General features: G+C 53.5%; 2 protein-coding genes and 1 long non-coding RNA gene across 17 annotated transcripts in view; 2 read left to right on the top strand and 1 right to left on the bottom strand.

Annotated features, from left to right (window-relative positions):
* Positions 1-244: 244 nt before the first annotated feature.
* On the top strand, positions 245-20,794 carry DYNC2I2 (dynein 2 intermediate chain 2). Of its 4 annotated transcripts, none has more exons than XM_045467588.1 (10): positions 245-445; positions 3,668-3,742; positions 12,117-12,365; positions 17,226-17,335; positions 17,852-18,009; positions 18,593-18,702; positions 19,206-19,373; positions 19,581-19,813; positions 20,154-20,253; positions 20,454-20,794. In XM_045467588.1, exons 1-10 carry the CDS (start codon positions 260-262, stop codon positions 20,601-20,603), a joined length of 1,539 nt encoding a protein of 512 aa, XP_045323544.1. In that variant the 5' UTR covers positions 245-259; the 3' UTR covers positions 20,604-20,794. The 4 variants fall into 4 exon arrangements, with proteins under 4 accessions (XP_045323544.1, XP_045323541.1, XP_045323545.1 ...); XM_045467585.1 differs by having other exon boundaries at positions 20,096-20,253; XM_045467589.1 differs by lacking the exon at positions 3,668-3,742.
* SPTAN1 (spectrin alpha, non-erythrocytic 1) overlaps positions 20,792-23,964 on the bottom strand; it is a 62,295-nt gene continuing 59,122 nt past the window's right edge. For all 12 annotated transcript variants that reach the window (XM_045467574.1, XM_045467582.1, XM_045467572.1 and 9 more), the window contains 6 exons: positions 22,825-22,879; positions 22,226-22,422; positions 22,017-22,070; positions 21,790-21,936; positions 21,557-21,704; positions 20,792-21,257 (listed from right to left, as the gene is read on the bottom strand). In XM_045467574.1, coding sequence (XP_045323530.1) covers positions 21,132-21,257; positions 21,557-21,704; positions 21,790-21,936; positions 22,017-22,070; positions 22,226-22,422; positions 22,825-22,879 — 727 coding nt within the window. In that variant the 3' untranslated portion in view covers positions 20,792-21,131. The remainder of the gene's footprint in view (positions 21,258-21,556; positions 21,705-21,789; positions 21,937-22,016; positions 22,071-22,225; positions 22,423-22,824; positions 22,880-23,964) is intronic.
* LOC123592503 lies at positions 21,152-23,964 on the top strand. The gene is made up of 2 exons (XR_006709810.1): positions 21,152-21,284; positions 23,907-23,964. It is a non-coding gene; the product is annotated as an uncharacterized LOC123592503 (long non-coding RNA).

The following is a 23,964-nucleotide window of genomic DNA, read 5'->3' as shown; positions in this document are numbered from 1 at the left end:
CGCACTTTCCTCCCGGGCCAGGGGTACCCGCACGTGCTCAGGCGTGCCCCTCCTGGGGATGGAGTATCCAAACCTGGCCGGGTTTGTCACACACTGGCCAAAAAGAATAATTTATCTCGTTTTCTCAGGTCTCGGAGGTGGCCGTCTGACCCATTAAAAAATGGTGCCGATAGCCTCACCTCCCCAGGCTTCCGCTCTGGAGGCGCAGGGGCGAAGGTCATGTTGCAGTGCGCAGGCGCGACAGGGCGGTGCTATCTCCATGGCAACCCGCGCGCAGCCCGGGCCGTTCCGCCGGGCGGGAAGCTCGGGAGCTGAGGCGCTGGCGACAGGCGGGGCTGCGAGCGCCGGGGGGCCGGGGCGGCCGGGGCCGCTGCAGGACGAGACCCTGGGCGTGGCGTCTGTGCCCTCTCAGTGGAGGGGCGTCCAGGGCATCCGCCGGGAGACGGTGAGGGCGCGGGTCCGACTCGCGGCGACGCGGGAGGGAGGGCGAGGGTCCGTCCGCGCGCGGCCTCCGGGCCAGGTTCTGGGGTCCCCCCGTTTTATTTTTGTATTTTAACCCACGGAGGTCCGCCCTTGTGGCATTCTCGTGCCAGTCTCCCCCCCCAGACCCAACAACAAAAGGGGTTTTCCTTAAAAACATCTGAAGACCCCATGTTTTGAAGGATTTTGTGTGAACCGCAGTTTTCAGGCGTTTCAAACGAACTTTCCTTTAAGAAGAAGAAGGAAGCGCATTTAAGGTCGAGACACGCCGGTTTTCCAGTGGTTTAATGAAAAGCACACAAAACGAGGCTTTTTAGAGGAGGCAGGGCTCCCGGGTGCCAGGTCTTCTCCGGAGGGGTCTTTGTGCGGACTTTGAGGGCCTGCTGTGTGCCAAGAGCCGTTCTGGCGCTGGGGACCCGTCAGTGAATGAAGTCCCTCCTGGAGCTGACCTGGGGCCGTTTGCAGGGCACCGACCATAGGCAACTTACGCAATTAAATTTTGTCGTGTGTCAGAGGGCGAGTAGTGCCATCATGGACAAAAGTAAAAGAAGGGTGCGGGATCAGAAGGACTGGTTTGGAGAGTGAGAGGGTGGGTGGGCCTCACCGAGAAGGCGACAGTTGAGCAAAGACCGGGAGGAGTGAGTGAGCCAAGTGGATACCTGAGGTAGAACCGCCAGACAGCGCAAAGTGCAAGTGCAAAGGCCCTGGGGTTGGTGTCGGAGCAGATCTTGTGTTTTGAGGAGGTGGCAGAGCTGGCGAGGAATGAGAGAAGGGGGGAGTGGTCCCAGTTGAGGTCAGAGAGGGTAAGCCGAGGCGGGTCAGGTAGTGCCTTGCAGATCATTGTAGGGATGTTGGCGTCCCCTCGGTGAAAATGGGTATGGCGGGGGGGGGGGGGGGGGGGGGGGGGGGGGGCGTTGTAGGGTGCCGCACATTTACCAGAAGAGGGAACCGAGGCTTAGCTTGCTGCGCGAGTGACCCCATCAGCAGACCTTAGGTCCTCCCCGACACTGGGGAGTTTTCCAATGACGTCTAACTCTGGAAGACCGGTTTCTTGCTTCAGGCCAGTAGTGTGCCTGCGGGTCTCAAGCCTGGATTTGATCTACCTGGAAAGCACTCCCCACTTAACCAGGCTGCACAGAAATGGTTCTGGTGAAAAGCGAAGTGGATATTTTAGTTGATTTCCATCCTTATCACACAGCTCTTGCTTGCTGAAGATTCAGGTTTTAGAAGACTTTAGGCTGGGAACCACTGAATCGGTCTTTTTTTTTTTTTTTTTTTTTCCTTACAGAGAATGAAATTGAGGCAGGTTCATTTTCTTGTAACTATAGCTTTAAGCTGTAAGGTTCTAAGAACTAATTCTAACACTGGAGGTGTAAGCTCTCATCTGTGAGGGTGGTTCCCTTGAACTAGCATCCCCTGTCTTGCTGAAGCAGATTTTTCTGTTAAGTTGTAAGAATTTTGCAAGGGTCAGAAGAAGGTAAACGGCCTTTTCCAGAATAGTTTTTTCTCTTTATAAAAGTTGTGTGTCCAAAATTTAGAAAAAATCTGGATATGCAAAAAAAAAAAAAAAAAAAAAAAGAAGGTGGAAATAAAAATCACCCCATTCCCCAGCCATTCGACTTGTACCTGCTTTGTCTGTTTGGCCCCATTTAAAAAAATTTTTTTAAATGTTTATTTATTTTTGATAGAGACAGAGCGTGAGCAGGGGAGGGGCAGAGAGACAGGGAGACACAGAATCCGAAGCAGGCTCCAGGCTCCGAGCTGTCAGCACAGAGCCGGATGCGGGGCTGGAACCCATGGACCACGAGGTCATGACCTGATGTCGGATACTGAACAGACTGAGCCACCCAGGCGCCCCTGCCCCATTTTAAAAATAAAAATGGAATCACACTGTGCACAACATTTCATAGACCCAGTTTTTTCACTTAATACATCCTGAACAAATGTCCATGTTTAAAAAAATTTTTTTTTGTAACTTCATTTTATTTAACCAGTCTCTTTTGATGAGTTGTTAGGCAGTTTACATTTTTTTTTCTTATCAATAAGTCCTGTGATGAGTGTTTTAGCTAATTTTTAAATATAGTTTCTTAATTTTTTAAAGTTTTTTTGGAAAAGTTGGACACTGTTTTTTTGCCCATGTAGTGGTGCGATATTGTAATGTACCTCCATGTTCCATTGATGGATTTTTTTTCTTTTTAAATTTTTTTAGTTTTTTATTTTTTTCAGATTTTATTTTTATTTTTTATTTTTTTAACTTTTTTTTTTTTTTTTTTGAGACAGAGAGAGACAGAGACAGAGCATGAACGGGGGAGGGGCAGAGAGAGAGGGAGACACAGAATCAGAAGCAGGCTCCAGGCTCTGAGCCATCAGCCCAGAGCCCGACATGGGGCTCGAACTCACGGACGGTGAGATCGTGACCTGAGCCGAAGTCGGCCGCTTAACTGACTGAGCCACCCAGGCGCCCCCAGATTTTATTTAAAAAAAATTTTTTTTTTCAACGTTTATTTATTTTTGGGACAGAGAGAGACAGAGCATGAACGGGGGAGGGGCAGAGAGAGAGGGAGACACAGAATCGGAAACAGGCTCCAGGCTCTGAGCCATCAGCCCAGAGCCCGACGCGGGGCTCGAACCCACGGACCGCGAGATCGTGACCTGGCTGAAGTCGGACGCTTAACCGACTGCGCCACCCAGGCGCCCCATTATTTTTAAAGTAATCTTTACACCCAACATGGAGCTTGAACTCACGACCCCGAGATCAGGAGCCTCATGCTCTACCAACTGAGCCAGCTAGGTGCCCCCCCTTTTTTTTTTTTAATATTAATGGTCTTTGGCCTGACCTGGGTTTTCTTGTCATATTCCAATCTGTTTACAGAGGGATAGGGTCCTGGACTTTGGTTCAAGACCGGGGTGCACACCCTCTTTAGGGCTTTGGGCCAGTCACATGATCTCTTCTTCTGCAAAATGGGTCCTTGTTAGAATACTTCCTGAGGGGATGGATGGATCAACCAACTGAACCTGAGCCACCCAGGCACCCCCTTGTGAGGGGTTAAATGAGATTGTGGATAAGAAAACAGTTTGAAAGCCTAGGGCTGCTTGGATGGCAGAGGAGTGTCAGGGACCAGTCCAGCTGCCTGAGATAGAGGTGCCTAATCATCCCTCCTTGCTCATCTGCGGTTTCTCAAACCAGATGGTTGACACTGGAATGTCCTGGAGACTCCTGAAAAATATGGATGTCTGGCTCCCAGCGATTCTGGCTAAATTGGTATGTGTTGTGACTTGAGAATCTGGTTTTATTAAAGCTCCCCAGGTCGTTCTGATAGGTAGCAAAATTTGAGACCACCAGTTGAATGCATCCTCCTTTCCAGCAGCAGCATTACCTTTCTGAAGCCAGCCCAATGCTGATCCTAGGAAAATGTGGGCTGTGTTTTTTTTTTTCGTTTTTTAAAAATTGTGGTGGAGAGCCTGACTGGCTCAGTGGGTAGAGCATGTGACTTTTGATCTCGGGGTCGTGAGTTTGAGCTCCATGTTGGGTGTAGGGATTACTTAAAAAAAAAATTGTGGAAAGATACGTATAACAGAGGGGCGCCTGGCTGGCTCAATCGGTTGAGCAATTGACTCCGGCTCAGGTCGTGATCTCACAGTCTGTGAGTTCGAGCCCCGCATTGGGCTCTGTGCTGATGGCTCGGGGCCTGGAGCCTGCTTCGGATTCTGCTTCTCCCTCTCTCTCTGACCCTCCCCCGCTCGTGCTCTCTCTCTGTCTCAGAAATAAATAAACATAAAAACAATTTTTAAAAGGATACATATAATAGAGGGGCGCCTGGCTGGCTCAGTCAGTTGAGCGTCCGACTTTGGCTCGGGTCATGATCTCGCGGTTGGTGGGTTTGAGCCCCGCGTCGGGCTGTGTGCTGATGGCTCAGAGCCTGGAGCCTGCTTCGGACTCTGTGTCTCCCCGTCTCTCTGACCCTCCCCCACTCACACTCTTTCTCTGTATCAAAAATAAATTTAAAAAACGTTTAAAAAATTAAAAAAAAAAGTTTGTTAAAAAAAAAATTAAAAAAAGGGGGGGAGCCTGGGTGGCTCAGTCAGTTGAGCGTCCGACTTCGGCTCAGGTCATGATCTTGTGGTTTGTGGGTTCGAGCCCCGCATTCGGCTCTGTGCCCACGACTCAGGGCCTGGAGTCTGCTTCCGATTCTGTGTCTCCCTCGCTCTCTGCCCCTCCCCCACTCATGCTCTGTCTCTCTCTGTCTCAGAAACACATAAACATAAAAAACTTTTTCACGTTTTATTTTTATTTTTGAGACAGAGAGAGACAGAGCATGAACGGGGGAGGGGCAGAGAGAGAGGGAGTCACAGAACCTGAAACAGGCTCCAGGCTCTGAGCTGTCAGCACAGAGCCCGACACGGGGCTCGAACCCACGGACCGTGAGATCATGACCTGAGCCGAAGTCGGACGCTTAACCGACCGAGCCACCCAGGCGCCCCTTTTTTTTTTCACGTTTTATTTTTATTAAAAAACTTTTTTAAAAAAGGTACATATAATAGAAATTTCCCTATTTTTTTAATTTTTTTTTTTTTTAACGTTTATTTATTTTTGAGACAGGGAGAGACAGAGCATGAACAGGGGAGGGTCAGAGAGAGGGAGACACAGAATCTGAAACAGGCTCCAGGCTCTGAGCTGTCAGCACAGAGCCCGAGGCAGGGCTCGAACTCATGGACCGCGAGACCATGACCTGAGCCGAAGTCAGACGCCCAACCAACCAAGCCACCCAGGCGCCCCAGAAATTTCCCAATTTTTAAGTGTACAATTGAGTGTGTCAAGTACATTCACAATGTGGAACCATCACCACTATCTGGTTCTGGAACTTTTCCATCCATGGAATGCATTTTGACATTCAGGTCTGTGTCTCTGGGACTGTGAGCTCCCAGAGGGCAGGGAGTGGGTCTTGTGTACTTTTGCACCTCCCGGAGGCACCCAGGAAATACTGGGTTGAATAATCTTCTTGTGTGCTGACATCCCACATAGGCTGCAACTCTCCTCCCCTGCTTGGAGTTCAACTAGCTGCCTGCCCACCGGCTCTTCCTTGTTCCCAGGCTGCCTCTTCGCCTTGGTGGCTTCTGTAGCCAATGTCACCCCCTGCTGGAGGGCGTTTGTTTTGAACCTGGGTCTGGCCTGTTACAAATTTTCAAGGAGAATTAAATCCGTGGTTCCCTACCTTTGGGTTTGCTACACAGTTTCCATACCAGATTTTTTTTCAAGGGGCATGAGAACACACTGAAAGACCGAGACGACACCAAGGTAGTCGGCAGTAACTGCAGCTCCAAGGTTGTGTAGCCTAACGCATCTCCCAACTTCCATGGAAACGTCTGCGATTGTCCTCTTGGTTGGCTCTTGGCTCCACGCTCTTCTCTGAGTAGCTGTTTGTTGCCCCGATATACTAAGAGGCAAGTTCACATGAACCGGAGATTGTTCCGTTACTCTACGTTCTCAGAGGCCTCTGGTGACACAGTTGTCCCTGTATCCCACCACGAAACCCACTCAGCTGGAGGCGCCTGGGGGGCTCAATCGGTTAAGCGTCCAACTTCGGCTCAGGTCACGATCTCACGGTTCATGAGTTCGAACCCCGCATCGGGCTCTGTGCTGAGAGCTCGGAGCCTGGAGCCTGCTTCTGATTCTCTGTCTCCCTCTCGCTCTGTCCCTCCCCTACTCACACTGTGTGTCTCTGTCTCTGTCAAAAGTAAATAAATTAAAAAAAAAGGAAACCCACTCAGCTCAACTTCGCATCTAAGACATTCCTGTCTCACCTTGTCTGCTCATTAGCTGTGAATTGTGCCTCACACCTGGGTCAAATTGTGGTGCCCGCTCATGGGGTTTGCAGTGTGGGCCCAGAGACGCTGGCTCCGGCCGGAGTCCTCTCTGCTCCCATCACACCTGTGTTTTCATCAGGTGTGTGTGCAGGACTTGATGGGGAAGGAGGTGGAAGGGGGGAGGCCTTGGGGGTGACAGCCACCTGAGGACAAGGGAAATTCTGGGGAGGAGGATCAGAAGTGGGCCCACTGGATGTGGCAAGGTGACGGCGACAGGCCACATGCACCCCACCTGCCCGGCAGCGTCCTTCAGGTGGGCTTAACAGCATCCCTCAGCCTCCGGGATGAACCATATCTCACCCCACCCCAGGTGAAGCATCAGCTCCCAGAGTGACAGAGGTAGAAGTGGGGGGTGTGTGAGAGCATGGTCTGTGCTGTGGGGGTGGGGTGGGGGCAAGAGGTGATGGACCCTGGGCTGTGGCCCTGGGAAGCATACAGATGGGTGAGACCCACAGGTGGGGTCTGAGTAACAGCCCTCTGCACCTGCAGCCTCAGCATCATCCGGGGGCTTGTTCACAAAGCACACTCTCAGCCCCCCTGCTGGAGGTGGCAGCTTGTGTTTTAGCAAGCTTCTGAGGGATTCTGGGGCCTGCCCGTTGAGAAGTCAGGTCTAGAATGGTCTTTGAGGTCCTTTTGCACTCGAGTCAGACGTGCTGGCCCAGGCTGGTTGATGAAATGAGATGCTGTGTGCTGCTTCTATTTGCTGGTAGCGGTTAGTACCCAAGGGACTGATGGGGGCTTGGCCTCCCTTTGCACATCATCTCAGACCTTCAAAGACGCGTTCTCTCTGGATGGCGATGTTCCTCAGTCATAGGACACATCTTAAAAATCGGTGTGTTTCACAGATGGCCTGTGTATTTAATCTAGTTTTCCCCTGAAGAGCTTTATTAAACAATTGGAATGTTTTATAAACAATATATTGTAGAGTCAAGGAGATCTAGAATGTATCAAATTAAATAATCTCTGTACCCAGCATGGGGCTTGAACTCATGACCCCAAGATCAAGAGTCACATGCTCTACTGACTGAGCCAGTTTGGCGCCCCTAGAATGTATTTCTTTTTAAGAGTTTTATTTATTTATTTTGAGAGACGGAAAGAGAGAATCCTAAGCAGGCTCTGCACTGTCAGCCAGGCACCCCTAGAATGTGTGTATGTATGTATGTATGTGTGTGTGTGTTTATTTATTTACTTATTTAAGTTTATTTATTTTGAGAGGTGAAAAGAGGGAGAGAGTGTCCCAAGCAGTCTCCATACTGTCAGAGTGGAGCCTGATGTGGGGCTTGATCCCACAAACTGTGAGATCATCACCTGACCTGAAATCAAGAGTCAAACACTTAACCGACTGAGCCACCCAGGTGCCCCTAGAATGTGTATTTTTAGTAAGAAAGTGACTGTTCTACTCATGACTTTGAAGTACTCATGCCTCATAGTGATCCCCCTGAATACATTTTTCTGGCTGGCTGGTTTCTGAATGACTGAGTCACACATGAGCACAGTTAACCTGACATTGGTCAATCTCAGCCTGAACCTGAATGCAAGGCAGAGCCCAGTATTCTCTCAGCACACCCCTCGGGGCCTGGGGTAGTGGCTGATCACCTGACCCAGTGGGGCCGTTTCCTCTGTCATCACCAGTGTTCCTGAAATTGATCGGCCAGTCCTAGATGCCAGCTAGAGACCCATTATTTCAGAAGTGAGGCGTTGAGGGGTATTGGCCTGGGAGTCAGGGAGCCTTCCTAGGGGTCAGTGTAGGACTCTGATAGCAAGTGACAGAAACCAGCCCAAACCAGCTCCTGTCAAGCACTTCTCTTCAGGATGCCGGGATGTGTCCTGGGCCTCTGAAGGTGCAGCTTGTCCTGAGGAATCTAGGAAACTTTGGGGGTCTCCCACCTCTCAACTCTGATGTTACCATGTATCCCCCGAGGCCTGTCTCTGCTTGTCTCCTGGTTGTGGCCCTGGCTAATTGTTGGGGCCAACGTTTCCAGGTTTCAGTTCTAGGCATATGCCATCTTGTTAAATCTTTGTCTCTGTTGTGAATTTCCCTGAGAGAGCTTGATTGGCCCAGCCTAGGTTCGCGTCCACTTCTCATCTAGTCAGAAGCTACAGTCCTGGTATTGGGACACATTTGGTGGCTTGGGTAGGAGTCCTGACATTCTGGGTGCCTGCAGGCTCTCCTGGGGGCAGGAGAGCTGGGCTCCCACACTGGGTTCTGGTCCCTGAATCTCACTGCCTTCCTCTCTGCTGGAGGTCACTGGGACTTCAGACTCCAGAGCATGGTGACTGGTGATCTTGGTTTGGGAATTGTTCTGTTTCCCTTGGCCACACCTCCCAGTGTGATTAAAGTCTGGTCCCAGTCCCTCCTGTAGTGCCTCTGCCTCTGAGGTGTGGGAGCCCAGCATCCTTAACACTCCTCTTCCCGACCTTGCTGAGGCCCAGGAAGCAAGGATCTCATTCTTCCCTGACTTCTTCTCTGATGTCTCAGAGGGCTTGTTATGGGAGCCTCAGTCCAGCCACACACTGCCTGGGACAGAAGGTACCAGTCTACACAGGGTATCCTTGGGCAAGCCCTTCCCTTCTGGAGGCTTTGGGGCTTCATCCCCAGATGGGATGGGATGTATGGGACGGATCAGGGTCGGGCCAGATAATCAGATCTTGAACTATGGAAACTACTTAGTTGTCCCAGAGTGAAAAGAAAATAATGATAGTAGTTTCCTACCAATTCACAGAAAAAATTGTGGGTGCAGCGTGTCATTGGTTTTAAGTTTTTTTTTTTTCCTCTGTGAATTTTCCCTAGTGTTTTGACATTTGTCTTTTGTCTGAATAAGCAAGCAGCAAAGAAATATTTAAGAAAAAATTTTAATGTTTATTTATTTTTGAGAGAGAGAGACAGAGCACGAGTGGGGGAGGGGCACAGAGAGGGAGACACAGAATCAGAAGTAGGCTCCAGGCTCCAAGCTGCCAGCACAGAGCCCATCGCGGGGCTCGAACCCACAAACTGTGAGATCATGACCTGAGCTGAAGTTGGATGCTTAACCTACCGAGCCACCCAGGCGCCCCAGCAAAGAAATATTAATGGAAGTAGATGGAAAGATAACAGCTTGCTATCTTGTGGACGTTTTTGTCTTAGATTAAGTCATTGGGGTAACATTCTTTTAGAAACTTTTTCTGAGTTTATCTGATGTGATGAGTGTCCAGGATGTTAGACTGGGTGAGAACACCATGGCTGAGGGACAGTTTCGTGTCACAGGTCAGACTGCCTGAGTTCAAGCCCTACTGTGATCACCTCTTTGCCGTGTGGTCTTGGGTGAATTACTTCTTTGTGCCTTAGTGTCCTTGTTAGTAATGCAAAAATAGGAGTTTCTTCATAGGGTGGTTGTGAGGATGAATAAGACATGGGTAAAACTTTTGGGACAGTGCCTGAGTTAGCACTTAGTAACTAACACTCTTGCCATCATTGTGGCTTCTGGAAGTTTGATTTTCACCCAGTCTCTTAGAATTTTGGCTCAGGCTGTATACTTTCTTTACTTTCTTTTCTTTTTCTTTCTTCTTCTTCTTCTTTTTTTTTTTTTTTTTTTTACATTTTATTTATTTTTGTGAGACAGAGAGTCAGAGCACGAGCAGAGGAGGGGCAGAGAGCGAGGGAGACACAGAATCCGAAGCAGGCTCCAGGCTCCGAGCTGTCAGCACAGAGCCCGACACGAGGCTCCAACCCATGAACCGTGAGATCATGACCTGAGCTGAAGTCAGATGTTTAACCAACTGAGCCACCCAGGCACCCCAAGCCTGTATGCTTTCTGATCCTCATGCCCATCCACGACTTCCTCAGTGTGCACACTCCCTTGGTGGACCCCTCCAGTGCTGTGGTTTCAAGTCATGTCTCTGTCGGATGTTCTCCAGAGCCTCACGCCTTGCAACCGCTCTCAGGAATCCTCAACACCTCCATGTGGATGGGAGGCATCTCGGTCTAAATGAGGCCCAGGAGAACTGCTTCTGTGTTCTCTTTTCCCAGAATTTGCCATCATATTCCACTGGTTGTCAAACCTGTCCTCTGCTCCTCGCTTCTTCCCGAGCAGCCAAAAAGGCATGGCCCTGCTTAAAACCCACTCAGGCCACACCTTGTGGCTCTCAGACACCTCCTGGCCTTGCCCTTGTGCTTGGGCCACCCTCCTTACCCACCGTGGCCAGGCACGCCACCTGCTGTCCAGTCTCTGAGCACGGAACGTTTTCTACTGTAAGGTTTTGCTCTGGCCTCCCCCTCCCATCTCTGTCCAGGACCCTCTCCTGCAGCTCTCCCTTTGTCCTTCACACCTCAGCTCAAGTGCCATTTCCCCAGAGACCTCCCTGGCTGTTCCCTTCTCTCCCACACATCTGCTGCACTTGGCACCATAGGTAGTTGGTGGGTATTTTCTTGTTCGTGTACCCCCAACCCCTGTGGAAGCTTCTCGGGTACAGGGATTTTGCACATTTTGTTTTCTGCTGTATCCATAGTACCCAGACAGTGCCTGGCAAGTGGACACTCAGTAAATAATGTGTGTGTGTGTGGTGTAAAGAAAATATATGTAAATAGTATATGTGTAATATATATAGTCTATGTGTGTATACAACATAATATATACAGTGTAGTGGAGATAGATATATAAAAATGTATGTACATATATCTTGTCTAAATGGGCTTGTGCCGTGTGCCAAATACGTGCAAAGTGCTGGGTATGGAGATCAGACAGGGTTCTGATGCTGGAGGAACTCCATTTAATGGGAGGTGGATGAGAAAAGACAATTTAGTGGAATGTGATGGGGAGCGTGGGGACAGGTGTTTCATGTACTAGGAAGAGCTGCCCCTGTGTGGGGCCCGCTCCCTTCCTTTAGGCTTACTAGCACTGGCCTAGTGCACAGCCCTGCCCTCCCAAGCCTGAGCCAGGTGGGGGAGGTGCACAGGGGTTCCGGGCCTCGCCGTTGCCTTGCACGTTCAGGTGCCTGGTGAGGGGATGTGTGAGCAGAGCCTCTTGCAGATGACGATCTGCTAGGCCCCCTCATTTGATAAATGATGGGTCCTGTTCATAAGAAAGGGAGGCTGGTAGTTCCTTCCCTGGTCTGATGTCTATCCCTGTGGCCAGCTAAAGAGGGGACAAGGAATTGGAGACAGAGGGCAGGGTGGAGAAAAGAGGCAGCTGGGGAGAAGCCTGCCTTCTACCAACTAGCTCATCACAGACTCACCTGCTTCCTTTGATCATGGGGGCACCTTGGAAGGGGCCTGCGAAGGGAGGGAGATGCTGGTGGCCAGGTCTGCGATGCTTCCCTGTGCTGGCTGGGATGACCACTGCTGGCTGTAATATTACAGGATTCTTATTGCTGTTAGGATCTTCAAAAGGGCACTCCTGGGGAAAAAAAAGAAAAGTGACACTCCAGCATCCCCTCCAAATGGTGTCCTAGTGTCACCGAAAGTCCTGGGTCAGGCTCTTACTGGATCCTGTTGACCACCCCTGAACCACTCACTGTGGCCCAGTGCACATAGGAGGGTTGAGGGATCATCTTCACCCATAGCGCACAGATATCGGGCTCCTCCTTTGAAAGATGGGCCAGTTACAAGAGCAAAGGGACAGACTGGGGCAGGCAGGATGACCAGAGGCCCATTGGCCCGAGGGTAAGCAGCAGCGCGGGAGGGGTGCTGTTTAGTAGGGGGAACAGAGTGCCCAGGCAGGCGGTCACTAGTGACCTGGGTTGACTGGTGACCACTGACCGCTGACTGGTGACCACTGGGTTTTGATTTTCTGCAGAAAAGTTGCCAGACGGCGAGCATTGCCACTGCTGAAGCGTCTGTCCAGACCCGGAAGCATGTGGATGCTGAGGTGCAGACCGAGGTCCCTGCACCGGTCAGCGCTCGGTCTGTGGCCCAGCACGACAGCCCCAGGCTTGCAGCCTTTCTTCGGAGGGTAGAGGCCATGGTTATTCGAGAGCTGAATAAGAACTGGCAGAGCCACGCTTTTGACGGCTTCGAGGTGAACTGGACAGAGCAGCAGCCAACGGTAGGGAGCTGCAGCCTGGGACGCCCTCCTCCTCTGCTCCAGCTTGAGCCTCGCCCGCCCCCGTTTGAAGTCCTCTTAGGCCAGATGCTGTTAATAGCAATAATGGTAACTGTGTTCATGGAGGTCTTACTTTTTGCCAGGTGCTGAGCTGAGTTTTATGAGAGTAAGTCATTGAGCCTTCCCTGCTGTCAAGAAGTAGTTTGTGGTTACCTCCGTTTACAGCTGGGGATGGGGAGGCTTCTGAGTTGAAACGATTTTTCTGGGATCACATGGAGCTAGTGAGCAGTGGAGGCAAGGCTTGAACGTGGGGAGTCTGACTCTGGACCAGACTTTCTCCACTGCTCGGCTGTCTCCCCTGGCACCATGTGGTGAGGGCTCTCTGTGCCATCTCATTTACTCCTCAGCACAGCGGCATGAGGCGGTACTTGGATGATCTCTGTTTTATAGACAAGGCCCAGAGAGGCTAACTGACTTGTCCACGGTCACCCAGCTGTAACGGGCCAAGCTAGGATTTGAGCCCTGGTCTGTCTGGTTTCACTGCCATGCTCTAGTGACTTCAGTGTCTCCGAGGCTCAGCTCAGAGTGACCCTGTACACTTCGGTGTCCGGCCGCACAGGCAGGCTAGGCTTTGAGATGAATGGGGGGCTCTTGGCTTTTGCTCCGTGCTGGACCTCAGCCTCCCCTGTGGACAGGCTGCGGGCCCTCGACTGGGGAGCCTTGGAGTTCTGAGCCAAACTTTTTTTTTTTTATACAGTGCTTTCTTCCTGTAGAAACAGATGAGTAACTATGTATTCAGAGGTCATAGCCCTGTTCTAGCCCCTCCCCCTCCTCTGCCCTCTTCCCACCAAGTCACTGGAAGTCATGGGAAAATCAGTTTGAGGGAAGTCCTCAAAATCACTCTGAAATGCAGTTGCCGAGGCCACACCTCAGTGGGCAGTCACTGACTCCTTATAAGCCGGGCACAAGAAGGGCTCAGGGAAGAGGAAGAGCCCAGCATGTTGTCTCTCCTTGCCATTGCTCGTGCCCCCCGCCCCCACCACCCCACCACCCAATTTTACAGAGGTTAAGCATTTGTTCTTTATTATTAGCAAGTTCCCACATTTCTATGGATTAACTTGGTCCAAGTGTGTGTTAACTTTCTCCTCCTTTAAAAAATACGTTTTTTTCCTTTAAAAAATTTTTTTTAATGTTTATTTATATTTGAGAGAGAGAGCGAGAGAGAGACAGACCATGAGCAGGAGAGGGACAGAGAGAGATGGAGACCGAATCCAAAGCAGGCTCAAGGCCCCGAGCTGTCAGCACAGAGCCCGATGCGGGGCTCGAACTCACAAGCCGTGAGATCGTGACCTTAGCTGAACTCGGACCCTTATTAACGGATTCAACCACCCAGGTGCCAAAATATCTGTTTTCTGACTACAGAAGCAATGTATGTTCATTATAACAAGTCCAGGCAGTATAGAAATACAGAACATATACCATGTAGACAGTGGGAGGGGACACTTTGTTCCCACGCCCACACGCCTTTAGAGTCTTCTCTGTGTTACACTAACACAAGCGTCATTACTAGTGTTGTCACTGAGAACATTTTAAACAAGTGGAAAGCACTGTATGTTTTCCTGATGACCTTTTTCACTTCGAGCTTTCCATGTCAGTTCCTACAAAGGTGCTGTAGGCGTCCCAGCGGCTACACTGGGTCCCACTGCACGGACACGTCGTCCTTTATCTGAGTCCCCTGTGGGTGGATGCCCAGCTTCACTTTTAGAGAGGTATCCTCCAGAAACGGGAAGGTAGGCGGGAGATCAGTCTGCACCCTTTGAGTGGCAGCCTGGTGAGCTGGCCCTGGACAGCCCCGCATGTTAGCGCGAGCATTGGGCAGAGCAGGGCGTTAGCAGTTTGCTGTTATATCACATCGACAGCGAGTCTGTCCTCCCACTTCTTGTTTTGCATCAGTTCTTTGTTGATTCCCTCATGATGGAATTACTTACTGTCTTGGGGTTTTTCTCTCTACTTCTGTCAAGGTGTTGGCCTTGACATTTCATCATTGTCCTTGGCACTGCTGTAGTAGCTCTGGAAGGGCTGAGATGCTGCTCTTAATGAGAAACCATAAAGTCAGAATTCTAAAATCAGTGGGACCACCTTGTGGCAAGCTTAGAAATTGGAGATAAGGAAGAGACCACCCAGGGTCTCCCACTGGAACCGCTGACCTCCTGGTTCTGTTGTTTCCTGCCTCTTGTTTCACACGTGTGTTGACAGCTGTGAGTCACTGTGGCCAGTCTTGGGGTCTTTTCTGGTCGGGAGCAAAGCCTGTTCTGTGTTGTCAGGTTGCTATGGAGACTTCACACTTGTCCTTTTGAAACACCTAATTGGAGCCTGGGTGGCTCAGTTGGTTGAGTATCTGACTATTGATTTCTATTGATCTCATGGTCATGAGATTGAGCCCCACATTAGGCTCTGCACTGAGCGTGGAGCCTGCTCCAGATTCTCTCTCTCCCTCTCCCTTTGTCCCTATTTTGCTTGCACACGCTCTCTCTCGAAAAAATGAAAATAAATAAAAATAAAACACCACCTAATGTTTCATCCATACACTTTATTTTTTTGAGCCGAGTTTATCCAGGTGTGTTCTCTGTGCAGGCAGTTCACCCTTTGTGCCGGTCTGAGTCTTTTTTTTCTTTTTTCTTTTTTTAATGTTTATTTGAGGAGGCGGGGAGGAGAAAACAAGCAGGAAGGGAGGGGCAGAGAGAGAGGGAGGCAGAGGATCTGAAGCAGGCTCCGTGCTGACAGCAGAGATCCTGATGCGAGGCTCGAACTCACGAACTGTGAGGTCGTGACCTGAGCCGAAGTCAGACGCTTAACTGACTGAGCCACCCAGGCATGGCCATGCCATTCTGAGTCTTGGCCAACACGTGTCCGCCACAGTGAAGGTGTAGAGAAGTCCCTTGTCCCCCTGCTTCTCCCACGTTGTAGGTTTATCTTCAGATTTTAAAGTGCACTGGGTATAAGCAGTGGGTTGCAGGTATAAGTAGTGTGACAAATAACTTAATGTCTGTGGTGCCTTTCTGATGTACGCTTTGGTTGAACATGACGTAAAAAAGTGCACAAACCACAAGTGTCCAGGCCTGTGGCTTTCCAAAGTAAAACATTTCTGTGGAGCCAGAACCCAGATCAAGAAACCGAATGTGATCAGACCCCAAAGGTTTGTTTGTTTGCTTCCTTCCTTCCTTCCTCCCTCCCTCCCTCCCTCCCTCCCTCCCTCCCTCCCTCCCTCCCTCCCTTTCTTTCTTTCTTTCTTTCTTTCTTTCTTTCTTTCTTTCTTTCTTTCTTTCAATTTTTCCTAATGTTTATTTATCCTTGAGAGAGAGAGGGAGAGATACACAGCATGAGTAGGGGAAGGGCAGAGAGAGAGATGCAGAATCCAAAGCAGGCTCCAGGCTCCAATCTGTCAGCACAGAGCCTGGCACGGGTCCGAACTCAACAAATTGCAAGATTATCACCTGAGCCGAAGTCAGATGCCCAACTGGCTGAGCCACCCAGGCACCCCCCCCCAAAAGGTTTTCTTGAGTTCCCTCCACCTCCTACCACACTTGACAGCTTTTTTTTTAATCTTTAAAAAATTTTTAAGCAATCTCTGTGCCCAGCGTGGAGCTTGAACTCACGACCCTGAGATCCAGAGTCGCATGCTCCAGGGACAGAGCCAGCAGGGCGCCCCTGTAAATGTGTGTGCTCAGTTCTCTTGGGCGTGTACCTAGGGACAGAATTGCTGGGTTGTGTGGTGCCTCTATGTTTTAGCTTTTGAAGACCCACCAGACTGTCTCCCCACCGTGGCCTTGCCGTTCTCCGTCCTTGCTAGCAGTGTGTGAGGGTTCCCGCCATACAGCTTTTTACACGTTTTAGATTCTTTCCATTGGGTAGTTTCTTTATATGGAGTTGTAAGGTCAAGGAGTATGCAGCTTTTCACAGACGTTTTGATCTGTGTGGCACATCCCCTCCCAGAAACCTTGGGCTGATCGCTCACAGTGGCCAGCACTGCCAGCCTTTTCATTTGGTGTGCCAGGCTGCTATGGGCTGAGAGGAAGCTGCCAGAGGTTTAAAAAAAAAAAATTTTTTTTTTTTTCAACGTTTATTTATTTTTTGGGGACAGAGAGAGACAGAGCATGAACGGGGGAGGGGCAGAGAGAGAGGGAGACACAGAATCAGAAACAGGCTCCAGGCTCTGAGCCATCAGCCCAGAGCCTGACGCGGGGCTCGAACTCACGGACCGCGAGATCGTGACCTGGCTGAAGTCGGACGCTGAACCGACTGCACCACCCAGGCGCCCCCCAAATTTTTTTTTTTAATGTGGTAGAATATTCATAAAATTGTAACCATTAAAAAAACTGCTTTAATGTTTGTTTTTGAGAGAGAGACAGAGTGCAAGCCAGGGAGGGGCAGCCCAGAGCCCGACGTGGGGCTCAGACTCACGGACCACGCGATCATGACCTGAGCTGAAGTCGGACGCTGAACCGACTGAGCCACCCGGGCGCCCCCAACTGTAACCATTTCCAGGTGCATAGTCTAGTGGCACATACAGCACCATCCAGTTGCAGAAGCCAGAGCTTTTGAAACTGTGTACAGAGCAGGGTCTTACTCTGAGCCAGAACCTGGCATCTGTCTCGGTTCGTAAGATCCTTTCTTCTGGGTTTCTGGAAGTATCCTATTTGGGGTGGTGTTGGGATGAAGGCTCTACATTTCCCTCCAGGACCGGGCAGTGGACGTGGGTGGCTTTGGAGGTCCAAGCTTGTATGTAGTGTTTTTTAGGTGGCTACAAGGCTGCCTGTTGGGTGGCTCTGTGGCTCAGGGCTAGGGATGGTTTGTCTCTTGCAGGTCACGTGTCTGCACACCCTGGGCTACCCTCCAGCCCAGGGGCAGGGTCTGCATGTGACCAGTGTCTCCTGGAACACCACCGGCTCCGTGGTGGCCTGTGCCTATGGCCGGTGAGTGGCAGCAGGGGTGGCTGTGGGGCAATGGGAGGTCCTCAGACTCTGGTTTAAGCCTCTTTCTCCCTGTCTGTGTGGTGAAGGTTGGCCTGGAGCTTGGCCATTCTGGGAGTCTTTTTATTCTCGAGGCTGCCTAGGCACCAGGTTGGCTGGAAAGAGCAGCAGAGGGAGGGGCTTAGAGCCCACAGTCCTGGTGCCCACCTGCCAGCATAGGGCAGTGCGCCCTGGGCCTGCCCCCCTCTTCTCCGTGAGCCATTTCCTGATGGGCCACAGTTCCCCAACCCTGCTATCGTGTGGACCCATCTTGGTTCTCGGGAACCCTTTTCTAGAGAAGGTCCTGCCACTGTGCTATGGAGGAACCTGTGCCACTACAGCACCCAGTACGGTCTGGGTGTGACGGGGACGCAGGCTGATCTGGGGGCGGTGGGTGGGTGGCGGGTCTGGTGCTAGGAGCAGGGCGGGGACGAGATCCTGGCCTCGGGGCAGAGCCGGCTCAGGCATGTCCCTGTGCAGGTTGGACGATGGGGACTGGAGCACACTGAAGTCCTTCGTGTGTGCCTGGAACCTGGACAGGCGAGGCCTGAACCCCCAGCAGCCGTCAGCAGTGGTGGAGGTGCCCAGCGCCGTCATGTGCCTGGCCTTCCACCCCACGCAGCCGTCCCATGTCGCAGGTGAGCCGTCTTCTGCTCCCCACCCTGTGCAGGGTGCCCACAGGGGAGCTCTCCACTGGGCCCTCGGCCCCCAGGCACGGCTGGGGCAGGTCTGCTTGGGGAGCAGAGCCCTGGGCTCAGGTGAGGATGCCGTGCCAGTTGTGGAGCGTGGAGGAGGAGGATGGGGAGGAAGGGGGGGGGGAGGAAGAAGGGGAGGGGGAGGAGGTGGTGGGGGCGTTGGCGGGTCCTCGCTGAGTCTTGATGGGGTGTGGGCCATGCAAGGGTGCAGCCTGGTCAGGACTCGAGGCAGGGCGACATGGGCACCCTCAGGGAGCCGTGGGTGGTGACAGGAGCCACACGTGTTGGGAAAGGGGTTGTGCGGGAGGGCACGGCAGGGTGCCGGGCCTGGAGATCGGCCTGGCAGTGGGTGGGTGCGGGCACAGCAGGCCGGAGTGGGGGGAGGGCAGGACTTTTCCTCCCCCGGGCGACTCTGGGGAAGCGGCTCCCCGTCCTTGCTCCCTGGGCGGGTGGGGCTGGTGCTGGGTTGGGGCACCGGGTTGTTGCGCGTGAGTCAGCTCTTGTCCGGGCGCGCTTGGTCCCGCAGGCGGGTTGTACAGTGGTGAGGTGCTGGTGTGGGACGTGAGCCATCCCGAGGACCCGCTGCTGTGGCGCACGGGCCTGACGGACGACACGCACACCGACCCTGTGTACCAGGTCAGAGCAGTGGGCCGCGGTGGGGGCGGGGAGGCACCTTCCCCTTCTCCCTGAGCTGAGTGCTGCTGTCGCTGGCCTGCTCCTTGAGGTGAAACGGAAGAGAGGGGGCCTGCTCGCACAGCCACAGCAGGTCACCAAGGAGTTGGCAGTTAGGGACAGACGCCTTTGGCATTCTTTGGCATTCTTAGCTCCCGGGGCAGAAGTCACACCCGCTCCCCTGCCACGCCCAGGCCCTGGGCCATTCCCAGCTCCCCCAACTTCCGAGTGGCCATGTGGGGCTCCCAGCTATCCTGGCGTCTCAGGGAGGGAGCTCGGAACCCTCGGGCCTGCCCCCAGGTGTGTGAGGCGGTTCCGGGCCTCCCCCAGAATTCCCCCTTTGGTTTTCCCGCAAGAGAAGGGGTAGTTGGGGGATGAGGGTGACCGCCGGTCTTGCTGGGAAATGGGGGCAGCCTGGGGAGCAAGCAGCTCTTTCTTGACCTTGGTCCCGTACCCCGTTGTCCCAGGTGGTTTGGCTACCTGAGCCCCGGCACAGCCACCGCTTCCAGGTGCTGAGTGTGGCCACGGACGGGAAAGTGCTGCTCTGGCAGGGGGGCGGGGCGGGCCAGCTGCAGCTCACGGAGGGCTTCGCCCTGGTCGTGCAGCAGCTCCCGAGGAACACCAAGCTAAAGAAGGTACGTGGGGCCCCAGCTGCCGCCCCCGCCCACCCGCCTGCCCACCGTAGGACCCCCGCAAGTGGGCCTTGGTGGGTGGCGGCAGGCGGCACGGGCAGCGGTGCTAGCAACTGAGGTCCCGTGGCTCCTGCTCGCGTGACCGGGCTCTTGTGGGACTCTGACCAGATTCCCTTGGCTCTGTCTGCCCTGCCATTCATTTCTTCACAGCCTCCCCGGGGGGAGACCGAGGTGGGTGCTACGGCAGTGGCTTTCTCCGGCTTTGACCCCAGCCTCTTTGTTCTGGGCACGGAAGGTGGCTTCCCGCTCAAGTGTTCCCTGGCAGCAGAAGAGGCTGCCCTCACGCGGATGCCTAGCTCTGTGCCCTTGCGGGCCCCGGCACGGTTCACCTTCTCTCCCCATGGTGGTCCCATCTACTCTGTGAGCTGTTCCCCCTTCCACAGGTAGGGGAGGCCACAGGGCACCTGGCACAGGGAGGGTGAGGAAGCCCCATAGAGCGGCCTACAGGGCCTGTGGTTTGGCCTGGGCCCAGGTCTTCACTATTTCAGCCCTCCTACCCGGCGCTCGGGTGGTTGGCTCCCGGGGATTGGCCCTTCTCTCCCTAAGGGGATTCCCAGTTTGGGGGTCCACGGAAACTTTTCAGGAACGTGACAGCCCAGGGGGAGTTGGGCAGGACACCCGGTACTCATCCCCTTGCCTGGCTCTCTGCCCTTCATCCTGTCCAGGAATCTCTTCCTGAGTGCGGGGACCGACGGCCACATCCACCTGTACTCCATGTTGCAGGCCCAGCCCCTGGCCTCCCTGCAGCTGTCCCACAAGTACCTGTTTGCCGTGCGCTGGTCCCCAGTGCGCCCCTTGGTGTTTGCGGCTGCTTCCGGGGAAGGTAGGAAATAGGACGATAGGCTCAGATCCATTTAAGTGATATGGGCCCAGCACGTACTTGGAATTCTGAGCTGGGGAGAGGCAGCAGGTGGGGGAAGGAGGGCTAAACCGGGTGGACTTCTCTTGTACCGGGAGTTTCTCTTCCTGGGTGCACAGGCCACTGTTCTGGGCCTCTTGTCCCATGATTCTCTCTCCCTGCAGGTGATGTGCAGCTGTTTGATCTACAGAAAAGCTCCCAGAAACCCACAGTTTCAATCAAGCAAACCCAGGATGATAGCCCGGTCTACTGTCTTGAGTTTAATCGCCAACAGACTCAGCTCCTGGCTGCCGGTGACGCCAAGGGCACTGTAAAGGTGTGGCAGCTGAGCACCGAGTTCACTGAACAAGGACCCCGGGAGACAGAGGACCTGGAGCAGCTGGCAGCAGAGGTGGCCACCTGAGGACAACCGGGGTGGGGGTGGGGGGTTGGGGGCAGGAGCAAGCTGCACCTGAGCTGAGCTCTGGAGTTCCAACAGAGGCCGAATGAAGACAACACGAGCTTCTGGGGGAGTCAAGTCATTTATTTGTCTTTCACATGAAAACAAAAGGGAGGGGAGAGAACAAGAGGGGATCTGGCCCGCCGCCGAGATTGCCGAGTCGGAATGGGGCAGCGGGCTTCACGAAGGGAATCTGGGTCCCCACGGCAACGGGGCAAGTGCGACTTGACCGGAAGCGGTTTATCGAAGCACCATTTTCTACTAAGTCTTCTCCCAGGCTAAGCGGACTTAAGCTCACATTGGAAAGTAACACTGGAGTATTTTAAGAGCACAGAGAGGAGGTGTCATGCAGCAAGGCAACGGCAGGGCGGGCAGCGTGGGCCGGGCGGAGCGAGGAGCGGGATCAGTTCACGAAGAGCGAGCGGGTGAACTCCACGTAGTCGAAGGCGGTGGGGAGTTCGCGGCCCTTGCCATCCACGTAGGGCTTCATGTGGGAGACGCAGTAGTCGGCTTGTTCCCGAGTCAGGTTCTGGAGGGGAAGAGACCACACCTGTCAGTCCAGTCCGCTGACCCCCCGGGGGAGGTGCGGGCATCGGGAATGTCCCTGCCCGGAGACCACAGCCACTTCTAAGAGCCGCTTCAGACAGGTCTGGAGTGAGTTTCACTGGTAAATGGGGATAAAATGCCTGCACCCAGCAGAAGAGGGCTCAAAAGGGAGGTTTGTTAACTTAGACTCATTCTGACCCTGACCCCGGGGCAATCTCAGGCTGTACTTTCCAAAGGAAACCTCAACCCTTGTCCCCAGGGTAGGGAAGCAGAGCCCCAGACCTGGTATAGTTCCTCCTTGGTCACGTAAGGCTTTCCCTCGGAGCTCAGGGCCCGGAAGGCGCTCTCGATCTCCTCGCTGGATTTGACATTCTCCGTCTCACGGCTGATCATGAAAGCCATGTACTCTTGCAGGGAGACGTGGCCGTCCCTGGGGAGGAGCGAGTGCAGTGAGCAAGGGGGGCACAGGAGGAGCCGAAGACCGAGCTGCCTCCAGCACCATCCCTATAGCTCACCTGTTCGGATCCACAGTGTCTAGGATTGCCTCGAACTCGGGGTCTGGCTCCCCTTCCTCCACCATGGGCAGGTCATAACCCAGGGAGCGCAGGCAGGACTTGAACTCCTGGTGGTTCAGCCGGCCCGACTTGTCTTTGTCAAAGTGTCTGTAGTACAAATGGAGGACTGCTCAGCACCCAGGCCCCGGTGCTGAGCCCGCCTGCCCGGCAGGGGAGGCCATACTCACTTAAACATCATGCTGAATTCTTTGAGGGCCTCCTCAGTCACTCCTGTTGTGTTCCTAAAAGAACAGAATGGAGTTAAGGACCGGGCCTTCTGCCCCATTTGGTAGGTGGCGCGTTCTGCTCCATCCCCATAAAATGGTGGGCGGGGGACCTGCGGTCAGGTAGCTGAGACCCCCGCCTCCTCCCTTGCTGCCAGGCCTGGCTCAGGTACCTGGCCTGGATCTGCTGCTCCAGGTTGTGCTGCATGCGCATGCCCAGCTGGTCGAGCTGGTCCCACTGCTGGGCCAGGCCCACGGTGCTGTGCTCCGTGTACTTGTTGTCCAGGATCAGGGCCTCCTCCATGGCTGCCCCCAGGTCCTCAATCTTCTTGAGCTGACTTCTCATGGCTCGAATCTCCTGGTGCTTGCGCTAGAGAGGGGGAGGCAAAGGGGCAGGGGACAGGGGCTCTCAGCTTGGCGTCCAGGCCCAGGGGCCTGCTCAGCAGCCCTCCTGGCCTGACGCCCACAGGGCCGTGCGGAATGGCAACGGCAGGATGGTGTGAAGTGAAATCCAACAGCCTCCATTAAGGGAAGGACTTCAGCGTCGGTCACAAGCCAAGAAAACTATACACTGAGAACCAAAGGACTCTTTCAAGTAAGACACCCGGCGGCAACCCTCAAAGACAAATGACGGGGCTCGGGGCTGCTTTCTGCTAAAAGAAAAAGGGCACCTAACCAGCCTAGCTTCATGCCTGACTTGGAACCACATGGGCCTACTGGAGAAGGCTGCATAGAGGGTCTGAGCCTGGCCAGGAGCCGTAGGGGCACTTACTTTGGTAGCTTCCAGCTGGGATTCCAGGGTCCCCGATTCTTCCACCATGCAGGACCTAAACACAGAAGCACAGTGAAGCAGGAGGACCTGAATGGGAGCTTGAATTAACTATCCCCAGTTAACAGTACCTGCTATCTTGATTTTTTTCTTTTGGAATTTCTTTCAAGAACACGAAACGTGCTACTGGCAATCTTTTTCTAAGTGGCCCTGGGAGCCATGGAGGGCAGGTAGTATTTCTTCTGTTTCAGAGACTGCCGGCTGGTGCCCCAAGGTGTTGAGTCACCTGCCCAGGGCCAGCTGGTGGGCCAGGGCTAAGCCCCACCCATCCTGCTCCCAGGCTAGGACCTTTTCTCACGTGGCTCCTCAGGCCCAGCCAGGCTGTGACATGGCACCTGACCCAAGCTAGGCCCTCAAGGGGCACCTTAGGAACTGCGTCGAAATCCCCTCAGGAGATGACAGAGGGGCTGCAGGCCTGACAGCCTCTGCAGTCACTGGGGAGAAAGCCACTCTGTGCGACCCTGCCTCCTGCTACCCAGGAGACCTTCAGGAGGAGGAGGCTGACAAAAGGAGAGCCACCCCCTAGAAATCCCTGGGGCCTCTTGCAGCTTCCTGAGGAGGGGAGCCACATTCTAGGTGTGACAGCAGTGGAGGAGATGCAGAGGACCCCTCAGACATGAAGGCGGGGTGCTAAGAGATCATGACCAGATACGGGTTTTGAAAGGGATTCTAATTCTGCCCAAAGGGGAGAGGTGGCTGTGATCAGGCTCCATGACACAGGGCCAGAGGCTTCCAGGGCCAAGTTCTGAACAGCAGGGAGCAGGGAGCCTCCATCTAGCTGACATTACAGTGTGAGGTCACAGAAGGCCATCAGAGAACGAAGACAAGTTAGGGTTACGTGCGGGGACGAATCACACTGTGCGCATGTCCTTGGGGGGATTTTAGCCCAGCCTCCCCGGCACCCACGTGTGCCCCAACCTACCCTTTCAACACCCAGCGAGCCAGGCTTAGCTCTGAAATTTCCCCAAGTTCCTAGTGTTCGAGCAAGGCAAGGCACCAGGCTTCCTCCTACCCCAGCAGGTCAGACTCACAGTCACGCCATGTCCCCCAGAGAAAAGCAACACCCCCAGGACCCAGGGGCAG

The sequence above is a fragment of the Leopardus geoffroyi genome, chromosome D4, assembly GCF_018350155.1.
Source record: "Leopardus geoffroyi isolate Oge1 chromosome D4, O.geoffroyi_Oge1_pat1.0, whole genome shotgun sequence".
In the NCBI taxonomy this organism is placed as follows: Eukaryota; Metazoa; Chordata; class Mammalia; order Carnivora; family Felidae; genus Leopardus; species Leopardus geoffroyi.
Note: the sequence above shows the minus strand (reverse complement) of the source record. Positions and strands in the feature narration are given on the sequence as shown.

Excerpts from the sequence above, each read along its gene's own strand:
- DYNC2I2 (XM_045467585.1), top strand. The coding sequence starts at position 260 with ATGGCAACCCGCGCGCAGCCCGGGCCGTTCCGCCGGGCGGGAAGCTCG. Across the intron at positions 446-3,667 it reads AGGGCATCCGCCGGGAGACG|ATGGTTGACACTGGAATGTC; the intron begins GTGAGGGCGCGG and ends TTCTCAAACCAG. Across the intron at positions 17,336-17,851 it reads GTGGCCTGTGCCTATGGCCG|GTTGGACGATGGGGACTGGA; the intron begins GTGAGTGGCAGC and ends GTCCCTGTGCAG.